The following is a 24,107-nucleotide window of genomic DNA, read 5'->3' as shown; positions in this document are numbered from 1 at the left end:
GAAACCAAGCAAATTCATGGATCAAAATCAACAAAACATCATCCAAACCAACAAATCACAAAAAAATTGGGGCTATTTTTGGTGGGGATTTTCGGATTTAGGACGAAATCAAGCAAAAGAAGTCTAAAAAACAAAGAGGGGGGCTCCGAAATCATGATCAACCTTGCTCATGATACCAAGATGATGTAGGGTAGAACCCTAATGGCCCGATTTTTCACAAAAGGAGCGGATCCCGCGAATAACACGAAGAACACGGGGGAGAAAGGAGAGAAAACACAAGGGGAAACACTCAAGAACAAGTCCAATCACACATCCACTAGACAATCAAACACACAAGATCCACAAGGTACATGAACAACAAAGGGAAAGATACAATTTAGAGTTCATCTCCGTGAGGAGGTCTTGAGGGGGGCCACCCAAGAGGGGGTCTTGAATCCGCTTGGGAGGATCTTCTCCGAGGAGGCACGATCTCCGTGGAGAAGGTAACCAAGTGGATGAGCAAAGCTCTCACACAAACATGAGCTAATCCTTTGCTGACCCTAGAATGGAGGAGGGGGGTGAGTATATATAGTAGCAGCCACGAAGGGGTAAGTGAGGGGCGAATGGGTACATGGGCCTTGGCCCGAGTCTCTGCGCGCGGGTAGGGCCGGAAGTTCCGGGGACGGCCGGAAGGTCCGGGCGCCGGAGGTTCCGGGCGAAGGTCCGGGCGCCGGAGGTTCCGGGCGAAGGTCCGGGCAGGGTCCGGGCTATCCAGAGAGTTGGCACACTCTTGAACGGTTTCGGTGCAGCAGGGCCGGAAGCTCCAGAATGGCCAGAGGTTCCGGTGGCCGGAAGTTCCGGGCAGCGGCCGGAAGTTCCGGGCCTTCCAGAAACTTGTCCACGCTTCTTCTTCCTTCTCTTCCACGCTTCCCTCGCGGATGGTGTAGTTGTTCCTTGGCGCTTGCACTCCTCCTCGACATTCGTGAAGCTCCGACAATACCTATGCATGCACACGGGAGGAGTGTCAAGTAGTATACCATCCTCGAGAGGGTCAAGTGAACACGTGTAAAGAAGATGATTCACCTTTGTGTATGTGAAGTAGATATCGCACGTGTCACTTACCGAATGAACTTTTGACATGGTGATGTTTGCATCAAGCTGGCTACACGGTTGTGCCATTGTCCACCCCATCCCACCCCTCGGTGTCGTCCGTCACAATCGTCGAGCTCGTGCCGCCATCCACAAGCATCGCTCATCGTTGTCCCCGAGCTCCTACCATCATCCCTAAACTACCCCACCACCGAAGTCCGATATCACCATCGACGTCCCCGTTGAACTCCTTCCTCCTTCCTGTCGTTGGGGTCCGCCTCTCGACCTTCCCACCATTAGATCATCATGTTTCATGCGGTTCTCAAATTTTAGGGCAGTACATTATTTAAAGCAGAAGTCAGACTGGTGCTCAAAAACATTCTCTCTCCTGCTCTATAATGGTTTTTAGGGCACCGCGTTTTACATTGAAGAAGATGGTGTATGTCTGTGCTTGCAACGAAGTGTTGTCAAACCAAAGCACATGTACGCATCATCATAAAATGGTGTTGCCTGCTCTCTCAAAAAGAAAAAAAGAAAAATTGGTGTTGCCTGCTTGAGACCAGAACACATGAGCCGATGAACTGGAAAGAGTTCTTTTTTTGGCGATAATAACTGTAAAGAGGTTGAAGCCACGTGCAACTAGTTCCAACCACTTTGGCACTTTTATCCTGTTAAAAACACAAGAATGACAGGCATCTACATTACTATATTTTTAGATTCTGTTTACAGTAATTCCTACGCTGTGGAATAATATTAGAATCCATCAACATAATCGATTTGAAAGCTTCCAAAAATTTACAAGCATGTATTTTGGAGTCCCACTGGGGAATACTCCTGGACTGAGGGTGGCATGCACCATGAACTTTTGCAGAAGGGATCACCGCAGTCAGCTGCTGGGCCTGCGTCGCCGGAGGTAGAGGAACAAAGCCGTGCACGCCGCTGCCGCGTAAGGGAACACAGTCCAGATGCCCTAAGGAAGCATAATTTGGATTAGTGGGATTACGGAGAAGGAGAAATGGAATTGTGGGGGGTGGTGTTGGGGGAGTGGAACATGTACCACGGCAGCTGCAACGCTCGCGAGCGCCACGACGGGGTGTTCTCTGAGAAGAAATCCAATCGCTAACTGCAGTGAAACATCTTGAATGTCATGAGTAAGGATTGACAGGTTCTCATCCATTGATATGTGGCAAGTTCTTGTGATGATAAATCAAATGTCCGTACCAAAGTGGCCACTTGGTAACTTACAGAACGTAACAGACAACGGTTCTGAAACCAAATAATGGGGTCAATGTCACTTTACCTGGATAGGAAGAGTAAACAGACAGCCGCAACAAACTCCAGCGAAATAACAGTCTGCTGATACGCCCTGTTTATAGTTAGTTACCAATAATGTCAGTGACAAAGCATTGACCAGTATATTCGTTGAAAACTTGGCAGGAGAGTGAAGCCTGAATGACTAACTACTGCGCCTGCCAGAAATCCTGTCGGATTCCTTACGCCGATTGAAAACCGTTCAACTGCAGTAAAAGGAACAGATAATGATGACTTAAACTGCTAAAACAATTGTCTACATACACAGAAGGTGCATTTTGTGGAGTTCCAACATGCGCGCTGTTTACCCAAAGCTTAATAATGATTGTGAAACTGCTAGTTCAGATGCATACCAAAGCCAATCAGGTTCCCGTACTTTTGTATAGCACGAGATACAGTCAGGGCTTTATCCTTGCTAATTCCAAGCTACAAAAAAGAACTGTAGTTAGATCTCACTATAATGCACAAAAGATTTATGTCAGTGATTGATAAATACTTGTCTAACCTTGCTGTATATGTCTTCAGATGCTCTTGTTTGTCTAAAAAGCTTACCAAGATAGAATGGTACCATATCGCTGATACAAACACCCCTGCACGAAAGGATAGTTTAAGACAATAATTTCTATTAGTCTGTTCTGTACTATCTTCTGACGAAATGGTCTATAAAGACAGAGGACGGGCATACCAGTAAACCCACAACACCGTAGAAATTATATAAGATGCATTCGTCGAGAACGAGTTAACAAGAGATTGCCAAGTTCCATCCAAACAAAGGGTGCGTGCTAACGAGATCCCGACCTGCAGCATGATGAAGTCAATACAATTATCAACAATGAAGAATTCTTTTGCTTGATTCTTCATTGTTAATAATTGTATTGACTTCATCATGCTGCGGATGGCTCCCGTCCCCCCTCGCCCCCCTCTCCCCTCCGGCGTCCCAGCCCCACCCACCGCCTCCACCCCTCCCCTGCCTCCTACGACGGCCACCTTCCATGACCCTCTCCGACGGCATGACTCCCCCACCGCCAAAGCCTTGCGGGTCGCGCTCGGCATCGGCGACGCTATGGGTGACGACTTCCAGGCGCAAGTTTGGCGGTGCCTTTCCAAGCATATCAATCCGCGTCGCCATGAACCCCCATGCTTCCTCTCCGTGCATGTCCACCATTCTTCGCTCGTCCTTGACGAAGAGCTGGTGGCCGTCCTCATGCAAGCCTGCCTGGGCGGCAACGCCCCCGCTTTCCAGGTGACTCGCCTCCATGATCAATTCTTTCGCATCTCTGTATCCGATATGCGCATTGTTCAAGCTCTCATTGCCGAGCCCATCCTCGTCGCCACAAGTCACTCCATCCAGTTTCTCCCTTTTCCACCGCCACCCACCTCCACACACCGTCCACCCATCCACCAAACAAAGCCCCTTGACATCGGCGACCGCTTCGGCCATGCCGACGCATTCCTGCGCTCTCAGATCGGGTTCTTCCCCTCTCCCGGCGTCGACTTCGCGCGCAACATTCATGATTTCTGCTCGTCCAAAGTTTTTGCAGCGCCAACTGCCTCGGCCTCGCTCACCTCAATCATCTTCTTCGTCCATAAAACGGATTTATGGTCGATGAAACTCTCGTCGCCTCGCTTCTCTCCTTCCGCTTTGGTGGACCTGCGCGTTCTATCGAAGTTCAACGCCTCTCCAACGCTGCGTTCAATGTACCGGTCGCCTCCCACCACGTTGCCACGCTCATGGCGGCCTGCTCCCCGATTGTGACGCCTCGCATGTTCGCCACCATCACCGTGGCGCCTCATGCCTCGCCGGCCATGCTGGCGGCGCGGCCATCCTCGCCGCTACATGATGCGCTGGCGCTTCCTCGCGTCGTCGTCGACGACTCAGCACGCTCCTCTCCGTGCATGGCCTCCATGCAGGTGGGTCATTCTCTCACCAACGGTCAGCTGCCTGCTGGACCTACTGCAACTCCCGCAACTAGCTCCACTCTGCGATCGCATTCAAAGGTACGACCGTTCCGGCCTGGCATTTCGTTCAATAAGCTGATTTTTTCTAAGTACCACTGCCTTGTCATCACTCCTACCACATGCCTAACACACCAACCAAATACTCCTATTTGGATCGTGTTTTCTTCTAAGTCAGTTTGCGCTAACGAAACTCTGATTAATAATGCTCTAGATCACCAGTTTTCGTTCCAACGGGTTTTCCATGCGATCACGCTCGCTCCGAACTTGTTTTTAGTGCATGTGTACTCGGTCAAGGTCAGATCTGAGGTCCTCCGTTGCGCGCCCATCCTTTTTTCAAATTTTGAACTTCAACTATTTGACTCATTTGACCAAGCATCTCAAATAGTGCGATCGGTACCATTGCCTGTAGTGTTTGAACCGGACTCAATCGATCCATTCGCACCCATCCTGCCCACTCACCGCACGTCCTTGCTTGGACCACACCCGTCAACTAAAAAACTACCGCAAGATCTCTCTCACCTGCACACCAAGATACAACACACTGTTCCATGCGTGGATTCCACTGCTGCTGCCTCGGTTGACCGGAACGCAATCGATGGCCTAGGACACGTGTGCCGCTCATCTGGTTCGGCCTCCCCCGCCAAGTCTCCCCGCATCCTTTCTCCAGAGAAAAAACAAGACGGTGTAGACGACCGCACTGTACACCCCCTCGACCAGCCTAGTTCGTTAAACAATCCAACCATAGACCACCCGACCTCACGCCACCCATCACATGCCACTGACGCATCCGGCCCACCTGCGTCGCCACAGCCGCCCCCCGGTCGGCCGCTCGGCCTGCTCGATCCCCCAGGTTCCAACACGCACCCCATATCTTACCTAACAGACACTGATTCACAGGTCCCACAATCGCACCCCCGCTCGTTCTCACCGCGTGACAAAACCAACGCATGCATGCGCACGCATGCGACCATCATCACGTCTACTCCACCACTTGCCTCCCCTACCTCCGTCAGCCTACTCTCCGCCCAGTCCCCTCAGCTCCATCTCGAGATCGCCATTACCCAGTGCCACGCCCCTGCCACCGCTGCCAGTCCGCTAAGCTCTTCGATCTCCACGCCGCTGCAAGACCCGCGCAGCTACCGGGAGGTTTTGCTCTGCTCCCCGCCTCGGGCCCCTGCATCCCCTCTCCCCCACCCATCGCCATCTCCAGCCTATAAATCGCCTCCTTCCCAGATGGTCCGCCTCAAACACTTCCACCACCACTACAGCCGCAAGAAGAAGACTAGGTGTTTTCGGTGCCTTGCTAGCGACCACACCATCGCAGACTGCCGCGACCCCGTCCGGTGCTCTCGCTGCTGGTGCTCCGGCCACCGGAGCTACAGGTGCAAGGCCATCCGCTTCCTCCCGTTCTTCCCTCCTATGCCCCCTTCACCGCGTATTAACCCTGCTTTTGTGCGACCGCCATGCAGCTCTATGGCACACACGACGGGCACCCACACCGCCTCCGGCTCGTCGGCCGGCTCCACGTGCTCCGATGGCGCACCAATCTGGTTCGGCTCCCACTGCGTCCTCACCAACGATCTGCCGCCATTCCGTCTCCCGCTCATCTTCGGACCGCGCACCTCCTCATCCTCCCCCCGACGCCGTCCTTCGCTCCACCCCCACCCCCTTCCCCAGCCACCATTCCCACCGCAACATCATGCTTCCCTCCACCGGCACCACACATCCCTCTCCTTGTCCCTCCAAGCTGCCTAGTCCACCAGGTGGACAACCTTGCCTACGTACACCTTGCCACTTCTATGCCTAACCCATTTAGGTTCATCCGCCAGGCCCTCGCTCAACACCGCAACAATCCCACGTTCGGCCTCACTTCCTCCGCACGTGGCGCCGGCCGTCTCTCCTTTGCCAACGCAGACGAGCGCCTCGCGGCCACTAGTCATGGGCCGATCCACCACCAGGGCAATACCCTGTTCTTCGAAAGGCCTGAACACGCTGACAATAGATCTACGGCCATCTTCGTTCACATGGCTGAGATCGAGGCTTTCGATTATCCCGATGAGCTCTGGCACCCGGAGGGGGCAGACTACTTCTCCCACCTTGGTGACTTTGTCTCTGCCGACCAACACTGCTTCCAGGGTGACCACTCTAGCGTTCGCGCGCTCGTCATGGTTGCCCGCGATTTTGTCCTCCCTCCATGCCTCACGGTGCGTCTCCCCGACAACGACATCGTAGTTGTCAAGCTGGAGAGCCGCGCGCTCTTCCGTCACGGCTCCGGGGCATTGCCCTTCAGCTCTGAGGACGGGGACGATGGCTCCCTATCCTCCCTCTCATCAAACCCTCGCCTCTCTCCCTCCACTGTTACTCAAATCAGGAACATTGCCATGGCCATGTCACCATTTGCATGCACCCCGGAGTCGCCCTTGGGCCCTCCCCCATCTCCCACTACTGACAGGCCGCTCGACGGCATCCCAATCCTCGCAGTCATGGCTGACGGCATGCCCGTTGCCATGCTTGTTCATGCCCCATGGACCCCTCCCGCTCGCTCCCCCTCTCCACAAAAGCTGCACGCTCGCTCGCGCCATGCACGCCCCCTGCTTGCACTGCCAGCCCCACCATCTCCACTTCCTCTGCCACCTACGCCGCCTCCTCCACCATCCCCACCTGCCCTTCAGCCGCTCCCCCTTCCTGTGGATCTCTCCGCCCAGCCACTGGACCTGCCCCCAGAGCCTACGCACGAGTGCCTTGCCAGGCGCATCAGCAGGCGCGCCAAGATGGCTGCTGACTCCGGCATCAAGGCTAGACGCAGCGCTAGGCTGGCTGAAATAGAGCCGCCTATCTACTCCTCCATGACCTCCAAGGCCATGCGCTCCAAGGCAAAGAAGCTCGACCTATCTGCTGCTTCCAAGGACCTCTCCGACGCCCTGATCCACGCTCGGCTCTGCGACAACTCTGGGCTCATCGACGGCTCTGCGCACGGTCCTGCCTCGCCTGAGGACCTGGCCGCCGTCGCTGCTGCCTGCAGCGCCACGCCGGAGATGCTGGCGGACCTCGCTTCCGGTTCTGGTGGCCAGGGATCGCCATGATGTGCTCTCTTCTCCCCGGCCACGTGTGTGGCGGCCATGTCTGGCCATGTATCCAGGGCCTCGCTCCGACCTGTAGTCGCTGTGTTAGGTTTAATCTACTTGTAATGGTGCTCATGCCTGCTTCTGTCAGTGTGCCGTACTGTACCTTGACCCAAAATGGTTGCTTGTTGGGTCAATACCCCTATGTAAGGTGTCAACTTAAGTTTCCATTATGAAAAACGCTACCTACTCTATCGTGTTCTGGAACGTTCGCGGTCTAGGAGATAATGATAAGTGCTCCAATGTGTTCTCTGAAATCAATCTCCTATGCCCATCCATTGCCCTTCTTCAAGAAACCAAATTACAAAAACCAGACACAATCAAACTACGATCGATCTTGCTGCGCTTCCTAGACTCTAATAACCACCTCGACGCAATCGGAACAGCGGGCGGCATTCTCTCGGCTTCTAACTCACGTTGCTTCTCGCTTCTCAACTGCCAACACAGGCGTTTCACATCCACATTAACGCTATCATGTCTCGCATCGCCACATAATATCTTCATCACTAATGTCTACGCCCCCTCGCAACGAGAGCTAAAACTAGTCTTCCTTGACGAACTGAAACAAATCGAACCACCACCTCAATCTCCTTGGCTCCTAATAGGTGATTTCAACCTGACTCGATTCCCCAATGAACGCAACAACGACAACTTTAGACGATCGGAGGCTGATGCCTTTAACGACACCATCGACCAACTTGCTCTCTTAGAGCTCCCGCTCCTTGATAGAGAATTTACCTGGTCAAATAAAAGACTATCCCCCACGCTGATTCGCCTAGATAGGGTACTGATCAATCTATCTTGGGATACTCTTTTCCCTAACTCACACCTCACCTCCCTCACTCGATTTGTCTCTTATCATGTTCCACTCCTCGTCACCGTATCCACATCCGTCCCATCTTCCCGCCTTTTTCGATTTGAACGATTTTGGACCTCCTTCCCAGCCTGTTCTAACATTGTGCGCGGCTGCTGGCAGCCCGGCCCACAGCGCCACGGTGGGCGTTTCATTGATCCGGCGGCTTCGCTCGCTCAAAAAATTAAAGGTACAAGATCGGCCCTAAAGTCTTGGGCCAAGTCGCTGCGGCCCATCTATCAACGGGAAACAAATTGCAAACTCGCTCTCCAGGCCCTTGACCTAAACGAGGAATTCGCTCCTCTCTTCCCGATCGAACAAAAACTGAGGCTCACGCTCTCCAACTTGCTACAACATACCATCAAACAAAAAATCGCCTTCTGGAAACAGAGGGGAAAGATCAGGGTCGCCATTGACGGTGACGAAAACACTCGATTCTTCCACGCCACGGCTACGCAGCGCTCTCGATCAAACAAGATTCCCATGCTTTTACACAACACTTCCGAAGTTTTTCTGCACGAACAAAAAGCTGACATCTTAAAGGACTTCTTCCAACAGCTCATCGGGACCTCAAAAAATGCAACATGGAACTTCAGCTTGCAACAACTGTACCCCTCACCCCTTCCCCAGCTCAGTGATCTTGCACAACCTTTCTCTAATGACGAAATATACCAAGCCTTCCTCTCTATGAACACCAATGCTAGCCCTGGACCAGATGGCTTTGGACCCATCTTCTTCAGAAAATATTGGAATGATATCAAACAACCCATCCTAACCTTCTTCGCTGCCTTCCATGACCAAACCGCTTCTTTAGAACGATTCAACCGGGCCTACATGGTCCTTCTTCCAAAATCTCAGGCACCAACAACCCCAGACGCGTTTAGACCCATATCTCTTCAAAACTGCACGCCAAAAGCAGTTGCCAAAGTCCTCACCAATAGAGTTAAACCTCTCATCCCACTGCTCATACATTATGACCAGACTGGCTTCCTTCATGGACGTAACATTGCTGAAAACTTTATATACGCTGCCGATATCCTCAGTGCATGCCACTCCCGTAAAGCCCCGACCATGATCTTCAAGCTCGATTTCAGGAAAGCTTTTGACTCCATATGCTGGTCCTCCCTCATACAAATCTTACAAGCCCGCGGTTTTCCCTCTGACTTCTGTTCTTGGGTACAAAATATCCTTCTCACTGGGAAAACAGCTATCCTTTTAAATGGCATTCCAGGATCCTGGATTCAATGTAGATGTGGCCTCCGCCAAGGTGATCCATTCTCGCCATACTTATTCATCATCGTTGCCGACGTCCTTCAACGTCTAATCGCAAAAGCGTTCCAAACCAACGTTCTTTGTCACCCGTTACGGCCTAACGAACCACCTGTGACACTTCAATACGCTGACGATACACTGATAATTGCTGCGGCTAGCGACGCCGCCACCATTATCCTCAAAAACACCCTTCATGACTTCGCCCTTGCAACGGGGCTAGTCATCAACTTCCAAAAAACGGCTCTTCTCACCATAGCCACCGACTCTTCCACGCAAAACAGCATTGCCACAGCGATTGGTTGTTCCTTATCCTCCTTCCCGCTAGTGTATCTAGGTCTACCACTCTCCCCCACCAAACTGCCTCTCACAACTTTCGACCCAATCATAGACAGCTTTCGAAAATTCCTCTTCGGTTGGGTGGCCCGCTTGCTCTCTCGGGGGGCACGTCTCACCCTGCTAACTGCGGTTCTTGACTCCTTAACAGTTTATTTTATGTCCGTCTTTCGCCTACCAAAATCGATCATAGCCAAACTAGACGCCATCCGGAGGGCGTTCTTCTGGTCTAACGAGCCAACCTGCACTGGGGCGAGCTGCTTGGTCGCGTGGAAAAACGTTTGCAAACCTAAAGATACTGGTGGTCTAGGCATTAAAAATCTGGAAGTTCAAAACCGCTGCTTGCTTATGAAATTCTCCTCCAAAATTCTACAACACCCAAACATCCCCTGGACCCAATGATACCACCACCAATACCCTCTTGGCATTGCAGCAAAAACCTCAAAACCCTCCTTCCTCTGGAAGATCATCAACAACAACTTGCCACTTCTAATTGAGCACTCATTTGTGCTCACATACAATGGCCTATCCACTTTCTTTTGGCTTGATAAATGGTTACTGCAGTCTCCCCTCCAAAACGTCTTCCCAAACCTCTTCTCACACTCCATTGATGACAAGGTTTTAGTGGCTACTGTTTGGCAAACCTACGGAACCGTCTATCTAATGTTGCTGCTCGCGAGTTGGATTGTGTGTTGTTGTTGTTGCAGGATTTCCAGCAAACGGACCAACCTGACGAAAGATCCCTCACCCACGGACTACCGTTCTCTGCCAAGAACGCCTACTCCTCCATTACTGCTGAAGATGATACAGACCCTCACCACGACTTTGTCTGGTCTTCCAAAGTCCCGATCAAAGTCAAGATCTTCGCATGGCTCCTCCTCCGTGACCGGCTCAACACGAAGGCAAACATGTTCCACAAACACATTGCCCAATCTGCCGCATGTCCGCGCTGTCAAGACCCTCATGAAGATGCACTCCACCTCATCTCCAACTGTTCTTACGCTACACAGGTCTGGTCCTCCCTGGGCCTGCCGGCCCCGACCTCCCTTGCTGCTCTGCTCCAACACCCAACGGTTCATGGCCTCAACCCCAATATCTGGCCTTCGGTGGTTCTGACTATCTCTTGGAAGCTATGGGATTCCAGAAACGCGCTCGTCTTCAGGAATGACGATCATACACACAGAACCACCATACGGAACATTGTTGCTGACTTCTCTCTATGGGTTTTTCGGTTCAAAAAGAAAGAAGACAATATCTCCGCTAGACAATGGCTTCACTTCCTCTCTTCAGCTGTACCCTAATGATCATGTTGTAACCAAACTACTATTGTAATTCTCGACTCCTCCTTTTGAGTGGTAATATATTCAGGTGGGGAAGCTCTCCCCCCCGGTGACCGTTCAAAAAAAATTATCAACAATGAAACCACTATGAAGTATGAACAGGTATAAATTTGTGCATATGTGAAATAGAGTTGGAATACTAGATGAGCATAGTCTTAGGTACCAGTACAGAGACAGACCCAAACGTTTAAAGCTTCTTCACTAACAAACAGTCCAAATCCAGCAGCCATGAGCAACCAGAAGTAGACCCACCTAAAAAAAATAGGAAACTCAATATATTTACAGAAGTTTCAATAACGAATTATTTAGTTGTCAAATAATTTTGCAGTGATAAATGTCATGTTCTTGAAACCTTGCAAGGGTGAAGGAGGGAAACAAAGCTAGGTTGTATAAACAATTCTAAATTTTGCAATGATAAAAAGGGAATGATGCTTGGAGGTTACAGAGTCATCTCAAAAGCTATTTCTATAGATCAATCATGAACCATTGTGCGTAGTGTTCAATTCAGTCACCGTCCATGAAGGAATAGATCTGACACCTCACAAACTGAAAGTGGTTCATGAATACGTTTCAACAATAAATATTTTTACTTCAGCATCTATTTGCTCCTAGAATAAGAACACAATATTTAGCATCAAGGAAACAAAAAGATGGTCAAATACACATACCCTGGTGTATATTCCGGAATGATGACCTTCTTCCCGAACTGAGAAAATGTATATCCGACAGTATCTGACTGCGCAGAAGCATCAATAATCTGTGGCAGGCTGAAAGAAGGACCAGATGAAGGTTGCTTCATGAAGATGGATATCGCGGTGACCGTAGCCGCAACACCCAGTGCAACTGCCACTTTTGCAAGCAAGGAAGCGCCAGCATTGCTGCTAGGTTCGACTTCCACCGCATCGATGATCTCACTTGCATCGTCGACACCAGCAGAAGGTTCTGCCCCAGACAGCGCCTGCGCAGTCCATGGACCCAAACGGGACGCCCTGCGCAAACTGTTTATGTTTGCAGGAAAGAAGTTTCAGACATCTTAACCCACCAGTTTTCCCCAAAGCACACCCTTCTGTAAGAAAACTGAGCCCTAAATCTATAAAAGATGACTGCAGAAAACCTATAGATTGTTAAATTCAGTGAGGAACATATGAGACTTGACTTGGGAACATCTAATCTAATCTACAGAGGCTACAGCGATGAGTCGGCTATTGGTAAGAAAGCGTCGTTTCTTCTAGCAGAGGTTGCTCCAAATTCGTCCAGGCGGCAGAAATGTTAGGCCGCCTGCAACAAACGCCTACTGAGAAAAACGCCACCCTCGAACCCCGATCCTACTATCAGAGGGAGGGAGCTCCAGGAGGAGGAGGAGAACCCGACCTCGTAACGCGACTGCGAGCCGCGGCGGACCGGCGGGGACCGGCGGAGAAGGTGGCGCGGCGGCGGGGGAGTCGAGGAGGAGGCGGTGGCGGAAGGCAGCCCAAGCGCGCGTGGACCGTCGCCATGAGCCTGGGAGGATGCGGCGGCGGTGGCGGCGTCGCGCGTGTCAGGACCAGGCTATCGGCGTATGTTTTGTGTGGCGCCAAAGCAGGTTGGTCGCTGGAGGATGATGATGCGTGCAAATGGCGTATGCCATGAAACTTTCAAGTCTACAGTATAATTTTCTTCTCTTAGGGCCTGTTCGGATTAGAGGAATAGAAAACATAGGTTTAGAACAACGGACACTCAAACGTGTGGCATGTTTGTACTTCGCTCACACGCGTTGATACACATTGTTTTTTTTGCACGAATCCCCTTGTTAGAGTCTGAAGCAAAATGAAGCTCTTCTGTGCGTTTGGATTCTGGGCCGTTGGATCGGTTTCGTGATTGCGTTCTGGCCGTTGGATCTCGGGCTCGGTCGTCTCCGGCCGTCGGATGTTTACTCGGTCGTCTCTAGCCGTCGGATATTTTCCCTACAGCCGTGTCCCGCCTGGCCGTGCCACCGCGCGTAATTACGCTGCCCCGCCAAGGGCATTCTCGTCATTTCACTTGGCTGGGAAAAGATCTGTAGCGCAGGCAGAGGCGAGACCGTAGAGCCGTCGTTCCCCTCCCCTTCCAGCCCGCTCGCCTCCTTCTCCCCCTCCCGCGCCCGCCTCTCTCTCTCCCTCCCGCGCCCGCCTCTCTCCCTCTTCCTCCCACGCCCCTCCCTGCCCCGCCGCCGCCGGCCGCCGCTCCCCGCACTCGCTCCTCCTCCCCCCGCATCTCCCTTCCTCCCACGCAGCCGCCTCTCTCCCTCGCTCGCTCCTCATCTGGCGACAGCGGCGGCGGCGGCGGCTCCCGTGCCCGCATTCTTCCTCCTACCAACCACGGCGCTCCTCCCCATCGCCATGGACGAGCTTGAGCTCCAGGTGCTCCTTCTCTGCCCAGAAGCCCAAGGGCGTTGCGGGGCGGCAAGGGGCTCAGCCTCAACCCGCCAACCCTAGCTGCCCCCACGCCGCCGTCGGCTCCTTCTCCCGGCCTGCCGGATCCCGTCGTCCGCATCCCCGGCGTCGTCGCCGTCGCCGTCGTCCTCGCGTGCACTCGGCAGGAGAAGTGCAGCTCTCCTCTTAGCCCGTCTCAGTTCTCTCTTGCTCTCTCAGTCCCCTTTCTGCCTGGTTCTTGCCACTGATGCGCCACCTCCTGGTTCATCATGAAGGTATTGCATGATAGGTGCTCGATAAATTGTGAGGGCGGGCTAATGAGTAGTTTCTTAATGGTTGGGCCTGCGATGGCATCGATTAAGTCTGTGTTGACAAGACCAGCTGGGTTTGCGATGACTAGGTTGTTAGCACAGTCTCCTGGATGCAATGCTCCTCTTGTTTCTTCTTATCTTACCAATGGATTTGTTTGGGCTAAGAAAATGCACTCTCTCTGGATCTGTGATGCCACCACTTTCTGCTATCAAGTAGTGGTTCTTACATGTTTTCCGTATGTCAAATTGTGCCATATGTGACCTTTTGCTTCACCGTAGTATTAATTAATGTAAGATGCAGATTTTTAGAAATATCAATGATTGTGTGATGCTTAATTAGGCCTGAAACATTTATCTTGCCAAATTTATGTGCATATGGCGACCTCTCCGACCTTTTCTACTAGGAGATGATGCTGGTTCTGAAATTATGATCATATATTTATGAAGTTCTTTTTTTCTTGAGCTCGTGTTCTTTTTATTTTGCCATATGTGACCTTTTGCTTCACCGTAGTATTAATTAATGTAAGATGCAGAATTTTAGAAATATCAAGGATTGTGTGATGCTTAATTAGGCCTGAAACATTTATCTTGCCAAATTTCTGTGCATATGGGGACCTCTCCGACCTTTCTACTAGGAGACTATGCTGGTTCTGAAATTATGATCATATATTTATGAAGTTCTTTTTTTCTTGAACTCATGTTCTTTTTATTCTGTCGATCAGGTACTTCATGGCAGCGCTGTGGACAGCATCACCGTAACCACATTGATGGTCCAAGTCCCAGCTCACAACATCACTTTTTAGTTCTGCTGTGAGCACCTCAACAGCTCAACGTCAGCTATTATTGATGTAGCTGCATATAGTCATTCTATGATCTATTTTGGCTACCATCATTTTTAGGTGGGCCGTGAGCACCTCAACCACTCAATATGATCTATACCATGATTTATGAAATGAGTTGTTTATGTTAATCTTTGCTTGTGCTTCTTATTACATAGTGATAAAGTGTCTTCTATTTATGTACTCTTCCTTACAATCCCAGTTATCCATGTTTATGTACATGTCTTCTGTCTCTGATTTGCAGGTTGTTATGCTGGTTTTCTCTAAGCTTGAAATATACGTAGCCTATATATCTACAAAAAGGGATCAAGAACTATATGTGGGCTACTCATTATAGTCGCTGTCGATATTAACTCTTTTGCATGTTTGCATCTGAATCAATCATCTGCTCTCTACTAAATGTATGTGAGCTACTCATTTGGTTATATATGAGCTACTCATTTGGTTATACTGTGTAAATAGGAATCAATAATAAAAGTAGAGGTACAAAGTTGTGCCCCCTAGCTTTTTTCCCATTGGTCTTGCTAAGCAAGTTAATGTATATCTTCATTTATATAGCATCTCTACCGTTCCAATATGTTTAGCTATATATGTTCACTTGGTCCCTTAGTTACTTCCTCGGCCCTCTTGGCTGCCACCGAATAGATTTTTATATTTTTGTATATCTTGCTCAGCGTCCTATGCTCCATATACGCTTTCCTATATATTTATAAATTTTCATCTGCATTAAAGTGATACATATATGTGATGATTTCTGACTTGACTTATGCTAGGATTAATCCTGCAGCAATCGGTATAGTCAGTGTTGTCTGGATGTGTTGTACCATATTAGATTATGTGTTCTGCCCAGCAGGGATTATTTATCGATGCTTCTTGGTGTATCTAGAGAGTCTGATTAGAGAGAAGTCAGTTCACATCTCAGTGGCTTTTGTTGTTTAATTTACACAACATGTGCAGGTTCATATAGCAGTATGCATGTGTGAATATAAACTCTTCATGCAATGTGGCAGTAAAAGGCCTTTCGATTTTACCTTAGGCACTACAGGCAGCTAATAGATAGGCCCATTGCTTGCATGATGATAAGTTTTGAACTGACGGTGTTCTTGACAATAGTTGCATCAGTGCACACGAGGTCCAAAGAAGCATTGTTTCATGTTTCATTTACTTTTCTATTGCAATCACTCATCCAAAAAGAATATTCAGTGCACCTGTAAAACATCTAACAAAAATAATCATAGACCCTTCTTTCTAAATCAGAATATAACAGTACTAAATCAGCTAGATGGGTTGTAGATGCTTTGTTACTCAATGATAGGAAAAAATGTTAGCTGCGCTCTTGACCTACCTACCAGCTACTGACCGCCCTATCCATTTCCCTCTCCAAGTTCATATACTTTCTTTGTTGGCCCAAGACACAAAGCAAGTTCTGCGTTTGTTGTGTTCATTCGTTCCTGATCAACGATTTTCTTTTCCAGATGACCCATTTGGTTTCCACTCCGTTACTTTCTACTTTGCTGATAGAAATTGAAGGATCTGCGTGTTTGTAATCTTAGAACTTTCGGTCATTTTAGAACTTTCGGTCATTTGTAATCTCTCCATGGCGCTTGCCGCTCTGACAGCGATTTTGAAACAATTATTACCTGATAAAAGATGAAAGTAGAATGCTTATGTTATTTAATTTTGTCCGTTCATGCTTATCCTTTTGGGTACTTCTGAAGGAACTTTTGGGTTGTTTCCTACCCACTAATATTATTTATCAGAAAATTCTTTATTGAAATCTTGAATAAGGGAACTATAATAATGCAGATAAATAAGATTTTTTTTCTTATTTTACAAACAGGTGCATGTTATGATTATTGTGTTGGGGTGCAAGGCGCAACTCCGACGTGGTTCCTCACCGGTTGGACGGCGTTCAGGCGCAACCCCGGCGCCCACTGAGTACTGCCTCGGCTATAACCTCCCCCGGTGAGATCCATCTTCCTCCTGCTCCTCTGCTTCGGCAACTGCATGGGACATGGCCGTGGCTATATTGATGTTGTGCTCTTCTCATTGATGCTCTATGGCCTACTCATGCATCGGTTCCTACTCGGGCTCTGTAGTTGTCGATCCATGCTATTATAGGGTTTGCAGGTTGCTGTTAGTGATCAATTGCTATCATAGGAGCTCCTGTGATGCTCTGGTTTACATGTGGATGCCCTGGTCCTATAGCTGTGCTCCTGGATTTGCTTGATTGATCAGTGGCGTTCGTGCTAGGGCGATGATGATTAACCGTGGCTGAAATAAGTGTGCCTTTGAGCGATCGAGGTACCTGTCGGTATCAAGTTGGATCCTCCCTCTTGTCTCTAGAATCCTTTTTGATATTGTGATACTTGTTGTTCTGTCCTTGGATGGTCATTCTTGTTGAGTGATAACCAGGACAGATCCACTGTATCCCATCCCCTTGTTAGAGTCCGAAGCAAAATGGAGCCCTCCCGTTCGTTTGGATTCTCGGCCGTTCGATTGTCTGTCCAAACGAATCCCGGCCGTCCGATCTTCAGATGAAACAATCTGGACCGTTGGATCTCAGACAGGGCCGGTCTCGTCCGTCGGGTCGAAAACGAGACCGCTGCAATGCCCTGGTCGCGCCACCGCGCGTGAATAGCCTGCCCCGCCGATGTCGTTCTTGTCATTTCATCCATAGGCGTATAAAACCAGCACGCCCATGGTGACCCTAGCTGCCTCTCTCTTCCTCCCGCCCCTCACGCCACCACCCTACCTCCTGTTCATGCTCAGTTGCTATCATAGGAGCTCCTGTGATGCTCTGGTTTACATGTGGATGCCCTGGTCGTATAGCTATGCTCCTGGATTTGCTAGATCGATTAGTGGCGTTCGTGCTAGGGCGATGTTGATTAACCGTGGCTGAAATAGGTGTGCCTTTAAGCAATCGAGGCACCTGTGGGTATCAAGTTGGATCCTCCCTCTTGTCTCTAGACTCCTTTTTGATCCTGTGATACCTATTGACCTGTCCTTGGATGGTCATTCTTGTTGAGTGATAACCAGGGCGGCTCCATTGTATAAACAGATTGATGTGGTGATAAGAGATGAGGCGGGTAGGTTATATGATCGAGGAAAGCTGAATCTGAGCCCACTATGCAATGAACCCTGAACCCTTTTTATTTGTATTTAAAGGTGTTGCTTATTTATGCTCCAGTGTTTATAACCGTCTTATGTAAGGATTTCTTCTCTCTCATACCTTTATTGCATATGAGTTGTTCTTGATCTTTTATTGTTTGTTGGGGGCTTTCTTGTTTTGTTGGGGGCTTTCTTGTTTGGTTGGTGCCTTACCGTCAAGCAGATCCTTGGATTTAGCTAGGTTATCTGTTTCATTGCTTGGTTTTTTGCCTGTTAAAGAGAAGCTTAGGTCTATATGGATTCCTGAGGTAATATCCATTGTTTCTCATAGTTTAGTTACAACTGATTTCCGAGTTCTAACTCCTTCATGTTATTTCATTATTTCTCCTCTTTGTACCGCTATTTATTTCAAATTCTGAAATAAGGACGGCCTTGGTGGCTGTATTTACTTGCGCTTTGTTTATATATGATTGGTATTAGATTCTTTGAGAAAATTTGTTGTTACATTAGTGGTCTAGCTAGATTGCAAGAAAGGGGCTGTATCTTCCCTTTCGGTGCTCAGCGGGAGGAGTGCGCTCGCCGCCGGCCCTGACGAGAGGTGTCGCCGCCCTGGTCAGATTTGGCCACCTCCACCACCACCCACTTACAGGAGGCCCCTGCCACTCCTCCTCCATCGCATGGTCATCACTGGGAGGAGCAGCAGCTCTGCCTAGAGGCATCGCCATCAGCTAGAGGGCGTCGGACTCTCGTCCTTGCGTTCATGCACCACTGGGAAGAAGACCCGAGGTAAGCAGCCTCCAATTTGCCGTGCGAATTGAGCAGTGAGTGCCCTCTCCACTTCCCCCTTCCCTGTCTCTCTCACACGTGGATTTACCAGTTCATTCGCTCAAGATCTGATATTTCAATCTGTTCATTTGCAAGGGGTTGGATCCAAGAGGCAGAGATGCAGTCCTCCAGAGAAGAAGAAGAAGAAGAAGAAGAAGAGTAAGCTCATATTCCTCTTCTATGTTGATTTAGTAGACGAAAAAATTAGGAAGAGGATTAGGAAGAGTATCTGCAGATCTATCTTCCTGCTCCCAGTCTCATGATTTATCATGTAGCTAGGTCTCTTTCATGTGCATATCCTATGCAGTTTCTTTTGATGGAAATATTTAGTTTGTTTTGATCTCATGGACACTATTATGGATTATGACTGAATAATGTATAGCTATGATGGATGTTCTCATTCCTGTGACTTATCATTCGGAGATAATAGTTGATGAATGGTGAATCATGGCTTTCTTTTGTATAACATTTTGAAAACTTGGCCCTTTTGGTATATCATGTAGCATTTCCTTTGGTTAGCTTGTCATTTTCTTTGGTTAATCTTCCTGCACTGACCACTTGGTGTTGCTGATGGCACAGATTGCAAAGGATGGCGAGATTGAGCGTCTGAAGTAAAGCTCAGACCTGCACATGTCCAAGTGTCAGTCGCTTGAATTGATTGGGCAGAGGGACATAGATATAAGAGAGAAGGATGGTGTCATTCAGAGCTACCATTATAAGACAGTGAGCTTCCCTAATACCCTTACACTTCTACCAGTAAATATGTAGCGATCGAGTTGAGAGTACAGGGGCATGTGAAAAAATCGTCACTTGGTACAATCTGATATAGTTGTTGCTTGGTTTCTACTCTTCACATGTGCATTTGTTGGAGATGTTCGGGTCTAACACTGATTTTATGCTTTTTTTCCATTTCGTTTGCACAATTTATGCATCCCATTTTTTTGACTGAGAACCTGCTAATTTATGCTTTTGGTTGCTGCTACCAATTGTTCTTTCGAGAAAATAACCACATAATTTTTTTGGTTGTGGTGCACATAACTAATTATAATTCATCAGCAAAACTATTTATGCTGGGTTGTTCGAGATAGGTATCTTATAATATTTCTTGGTTTTAAAGCCCATGCTGTTGTGGATTTTGTATAGATTCAGAGTTTCCTCTTGGATGGTTTGTTAGGTCAACCAATAGTGAAACTTGCAAGTAACTTAGTAGAAGATAAAGTATCCAGTTTGACCAAGCTACAAGCTTATTACCAACCCTTGTGTAAATTGACCAAACAACTGGAATATCACTAAGCAAATTAGGTGCAAAGCAACAAACCCCTTTAGAGCAACCAGGGACAGAATATGATAATTTGTACTTGCTACCATTTCTGTGTTTTACTTCTATCATAATCGAATGTTTCTTTACTTTATTATCATCCTGTAAAGTGCAAATGCTATATGCTTCGGCAAAACGTTGAGACCGGCACCCTTGCGCCAAGTAACTTAGTAGAAATTATGTTCATATGAAGCAAAAGAAAGACATGCAGTACCTTGCAATTACATCATGATTATTAGCCTATTGTAGCCATTTCATTCCATTTTTGCCACTTGTGTTGTTCGTATACTGAAATATTTTAGTCTATACGGGTCTTTAGAATGTTATGGCTGTAATTGTAATATGTTAGTCAAATTAATTATATTATTGAAATATTGTGGTTCTCTATAGATGTCGACTTTAATTGGTGACTGAATTAGACTTACATGAATTACCATATTGTGGTTCTGTACTAAAATAAATTCTTCTCCAGTCTAAGCTCTAAGACCACATGAACTACTATATTTTCTCACTTGTTGGCTATAGTAAAAAACAGGGGCATGCTTTAATAGTGCCACCTTTTGTTTGCAGTACTATTGTTGTGCCAGTTAACAGGGTAGATTCTGTCACATTGAAATTAAAAATTGAGCAACAATATTTTGTTTAGGACTTAAGGGTTGCCTCCCTATGTGAGTGAGCTTACTGTTCTTTTTTTTATTTGCAGGATGGGGAGCTGATGAACCCAGGGTCCTGACAGATATACCTCATCTTCCCAACGGACAACACCTTCCTCGAGGAGGACGACTCCAACTACTTCAGCTATCTCGGCTGTCCCGGCCTTTTATGAAAGATGAATCAATGATTTATGTCAGCACAAGCTACCGGCAGCTTCCTCGCGTGCAATGCTATTTGAAGACCATTCAAGTGATTTAAAAGAGAAGATGTCCAGAATGTCTAAGAAGATTGAAGATGATGATCAAAAGATTGACATATTAAGCGATTGCCAAGATGTGAATAATGCTTGCCCCTGCCTTTAGTAATACCTTGCTCTTCTTTATGAAATCTTTCCTATTACATATTGATGCAACAACTTGCAAATTTTGATATCCCTATTTACATACATTACTCAGCGGCTGACCTGTACAGAGTTGCGTGGCAGGCATGTGTTCTCAGCCATCTTATCAATTGTAGGCTTAGCATAATTTGCTTCGTCTAACAATTCCTTTGTTTGTCCATATCGATTCTGATTTTAGAGGACACATGTTTTGGTAGGAAGTGTATTGTTCTTATGTTTCTTCCGGGTATATGCTGATTGATGAAGTGACTGATGTTCCATATTATGAAATCCCTAATTAATGGATCGCTTGGTAGGTGTATTTTATGAATGCATATGCTAAATCTGGATCACTGCTAACATAGCATTACCTGCTTGACAAAACGTTGACTGGGCTGGATGACTGGAGGAGGTGTGCGGCAAGCTGGCACTTTCAAATTTGATTCAGTTCATATACTATTTTTTTTAACACAGGGAAGGCGCATTCAGGCACCAAATTTCATTCAACTCATTTGCAAAATACAGAGTGTATTACAATTAGTGTATTATACTGCTATGTTTTATCTTATATGGTTCCTACACTTCATATCTTGACGCTCTATTAGAATAGATGCATCTTATTTGTCTAAATTTTTCTTGGGTCAGTTCATAGATAATGATTTGGTGTATGGCATTGTTTACCGGACCGGCAACACCACATCTTATTTGTCTAAATTTTTCTTGGGTCAGTTCATAGATAATGATTTGGTGTATGGCATTGTTTACCGGACCAGCAGCGGTGCTGCCGGGTGCAGCAAGCCGCATTTCCTATCTAGTCTTAAAAGAATATGTTAGATTTTCAGTGCATGTGGGCATCATCGTGTGTGTGGGCGTTGGATAGTTCGCCCACACGACCCGCAACACGCGGTTGCTAGCTGCGTCGTGTGAGCGAATCAGTTTATGCCCACACAGTCACCTCCAATCCACTCGCGTGTGGGCGAACTGCTCTTCGTCCACACTATGCTCGTACGTTGTTAGATGGCAACTGCAGTTGTGCGTACGTGACAACTAGGTAAACACACATGGCAACTATGATTCGTTGCTAGATGGCAACTAGATAAACACACATGACAACTGTAATTAATTATATATGAGAACTATGGTTGGACCACACGTAACAACTAATTAATCACACATGGCATTATTATTTGACCACGTAGGGCAAGTAGTTATCACACATGGCAACTATGATTTGAATACACCTGGCAAGTACCATTACTTAGACATGGCAACTACATTTACCATCCCAGGTGACTAAAGTTGCCATCCCTCGAGGTAACTAAAGTGTCATTCTACGGGTGCGTCAAGTCGTGTGGGCAGATCTGCTTCGTGCCACACAAGCGGGGTGAGGATGAGTAGTAGTTTGTTGGGCGTGTGGCACGAAATAGCTGTGCCCACACGTGTGAGCATTTCTAATGTCCAGCCACACATGACCTGGGTGGGCTGCCTTCTGTTTACGCCACACACGACGTGTTGGCAGATGACTAATATGCCATATGTGTGGGCGTTATCAGCGTCCTAGAACAAAACAGGGGAACGAAAAAGAAGAGAGATGCAAAACATAAGATGAAAAACGCTGCAGGAAGCCACGCCATTGGCGTTTGGGACACAGGAGAAGGAATCAAGCACATGTGGTCCCAAGTTTCTTGCATGCTTTTGTATGTGGGCCTCAAGTTGAAAGATCAACCAATTTTTTACAGCACATGTGGGTCCCTGCATGTATGTCTCGGTAGCATAGAGCATCTCCACTCGTTCACCCTCAATGCACCTGGCGATTGTGTTTTGGCGTTTGCGCCGACGGTTTTTTCGTTTTGGGGGCGATCGAGTTCCCAGCCGTGCCCCAGGTTTCGCCACGCAGACGTCAAAAAAATCAAACTTGTCTTTCTCGCTGCTCAAAAACACCACAAGTTCGGCGATAATCATGCCACAGTTCGACGATCAAACAAACCCGAAAGTTTGGCTATCAAAAGGAAGAAAATATAGACAAGGAACACATCAAATGGTAGGCTCCTCTGGCGTGGGATTGGCCGGGGGCGGCGTGGGAGCAGGCGTGCTCGGCGTCGGTGTGGCTTCGGTGGGACCGTGGCCAGCGAAAGGTTCGTCTTCCCCGCGCGAGACGCCTCTCCCTGCTCTGCCGCTGCCGCCGTCGCGTCCCTGGCCCTCTTGGTGATGAGCCTGTTCCGGCGGTCGGTAGTGACCGCCTCCTGGCGCTGAACATCCGCCCTCCACTCGGCGTTCGACATGCCCTGTGGCCTTGCCATCGGCGCCCTCGCCTTCCTCTACTTCGGCTGGGTGGAATCGACGGCGGCGCGAGGGGCCACATATTTCTCTGGCGGCATGGCGCCCAGGGTCTGATGAGGAAAATGGCGGGAACGACGGGGGAGAAGGGGGAAGCAATGGGGAAATGGAGGGAAAAGGCGGGTAAAAAGACGGGGATATGCCTGGTGTCGCTGACAACGCGGCCCCACGTGCCTTTTCGCTTCAGCCGGCGCCCTTGGTGCGCTGGGTTCGGCTCGGGTTCGTTGGTTGTTATTTTGGCCCAAATCAGCAATAAACAATAACCTGGGGGCGCGACTAGACCGATTTTTTGCCGTCCGCCGTTAAAAAAGGCACCTTGGGGGGCCTGTTGGGGAGGGGGGGGAGGGGGGGGGGGGGCGAGTGGAGACGCTCTTATTCCCTTCCACTCCCTCCGCCTACGCGAAGAAAATGAGGCAGCACTGGATGGCACTTAAGGGAACTTTCTAAAGGATGAGTGAGGAGGGATTACTTCGTCCCGAACGCCCAAAAGTGCAACAGTTCCTTAGGAAACGGTTTCCTCTACATTTCCTGTACTTTTCCTTTGTTCCGATCAGGCCCTTATTATGAGATGGATTCGTTCATAAAAAACTAAATTGATTATTTAGTTTATTTAATTTGAACTGTTTTGTTTGCTGTTTTTACTTCAGGTGGTAAATTCCAGTTCCTCGAAGAGAGGGAGTAAAAG

At 48.4% G+C, this 24,107-nt stretch overlaps 1 protein-coding gene, 1 long non-coding RNA gene and 1 pseudogene across 7 annotated transcripts; 2 read left to right on the top strand and 1 right to left on the bottom strand.

Annotated features, from left to right (window-relative positions):
• Window positions 1–1,708: 1,708 nt before the first annotated feature.
• Window positions 1,709–12,901, bottom strand: LOC125517527 (uncharacterized). 3 transcript variants are annotated; one of them, XM_048682733.2, is made up of 10 exons: window positions 12,630–12,900; window positions 11,927–12,256; window positions 11,438–11,510; window positions 3,065–3,177; window positions 2,885–2,969; window positions 2,733–2,805; window positions 2,530–2,585; window positions 2,369–2,434; window positions 2,126–2,191; window positions 1,755–2,038 (listed from the first exon to the last, which is right to left on the bottom strand). In XM_048682733.2, the coding sequence occupies exons 1-10, from the start codon at window positions 12,752–12,754 to the stop codon at window positions 1,955–1,957; spliced, it is 1,071 nt and encodes a 356-aa protein (XP_048538690.1). In that variant the 5' UTR covers window positions 12,755–12,900; the 3' UTR covers window positions 1,755–1,954. The 3 variants fall into 3 exon arrangements, with proteins under 3 accessions (XP_087383546.1, XP_087383548.1, XP_048538690.1); XM_087527420.1 differs by lacking the exon at window positions 2,530–2,585 and having other exon boundaries at window positions 1,709–2,038; XM_087527422.1 differs by lacking the exons at window positions 2,530–2,585; window positions 3,065–3,177; window positions 11,438–11,510 and having other exon boundaries at window positions 1,709–2,038; window positions 12,630–12,901.
• LOC147964700 (uncharacterized) lies at window positions 3,275–6,170 on the top strand (annotated as a pseudogene).
• A 594-nt stretch (window positions 12,902–13,495) lies between the features above and the next one.
• On the top strand, window positions 13,496–21,914 carry LOC125517529 (uncharacterized). 4 transcript variants are annotated; one of them, XR_015607874.1, is made up of 6 exons: window positions 13,496–13,820; window positions 14,682–14,858; window positions 15,043–15,199; window positions 16,639–18,730; window positions 18,831–19,457; window positions 20,756–21,912. It is a non-coding gene; the product is annotated as an uncharacterized LOC125517529 (long non-coding RNA). The 4 variants fall into 4 exon arrangements; XR_015607873.1 differs by having other exon boundaries at window positions 13,496–13,923; window positions 14,682–15,199; window positions 20,756–21,914; XR_015607875.1 differs by having other exon boundaries at window positions 14,682–15,199; window positions 16,639–18,695; window positions 20,756–21,913.
• The last annotated feature ends 2,193 nt before the right edge of the window (window positions 21,915–24,107 follow it).

This window comes from Triticum urartu, chromosome 6A (genome assembly GCF_056163025.1).
Source record: "Triticum urartu cultivar PI428250 chromosome 6A, HENAU_Tu73, whole genome shotgun sequence".
Lineage (NCBI taxonomy): Eukaryota > Viridiplantae > Streptophyta > Magnoliopsida > Poales > Poaceae > Triticum > Triticum urartu.
Note: the sequence above shows the minus strand (reverse complement) of the source record. Positions and strands in the feature narration are given on the sequence as shown.

Bases quoted from the DNA above. Each gene is read 5' to 3' on its own strand.
- LOC125517527 (XM_087527420.1), bottom strand. From the start codon at position 12,754: ATGGCGACGGTCCACGCGCGCTTGGGCTGCCTTCCGCCACCGCCTCCT. The intron at 12,257-12,629 runs GTCGGGTTCTCC...AAACATAAACAG, and splicing joins GCTCGCAGTCGCGTTACGAG to TTTGCGCAGGGCGTCCCGTT. The intron at 2,192-2,368 runs GTAAAGTGACAT...GTTTCACTGCAG, and splicing joins TGTTTACTCTTCCTATCCAG to TTAGCGATTGGATTTCTTCT.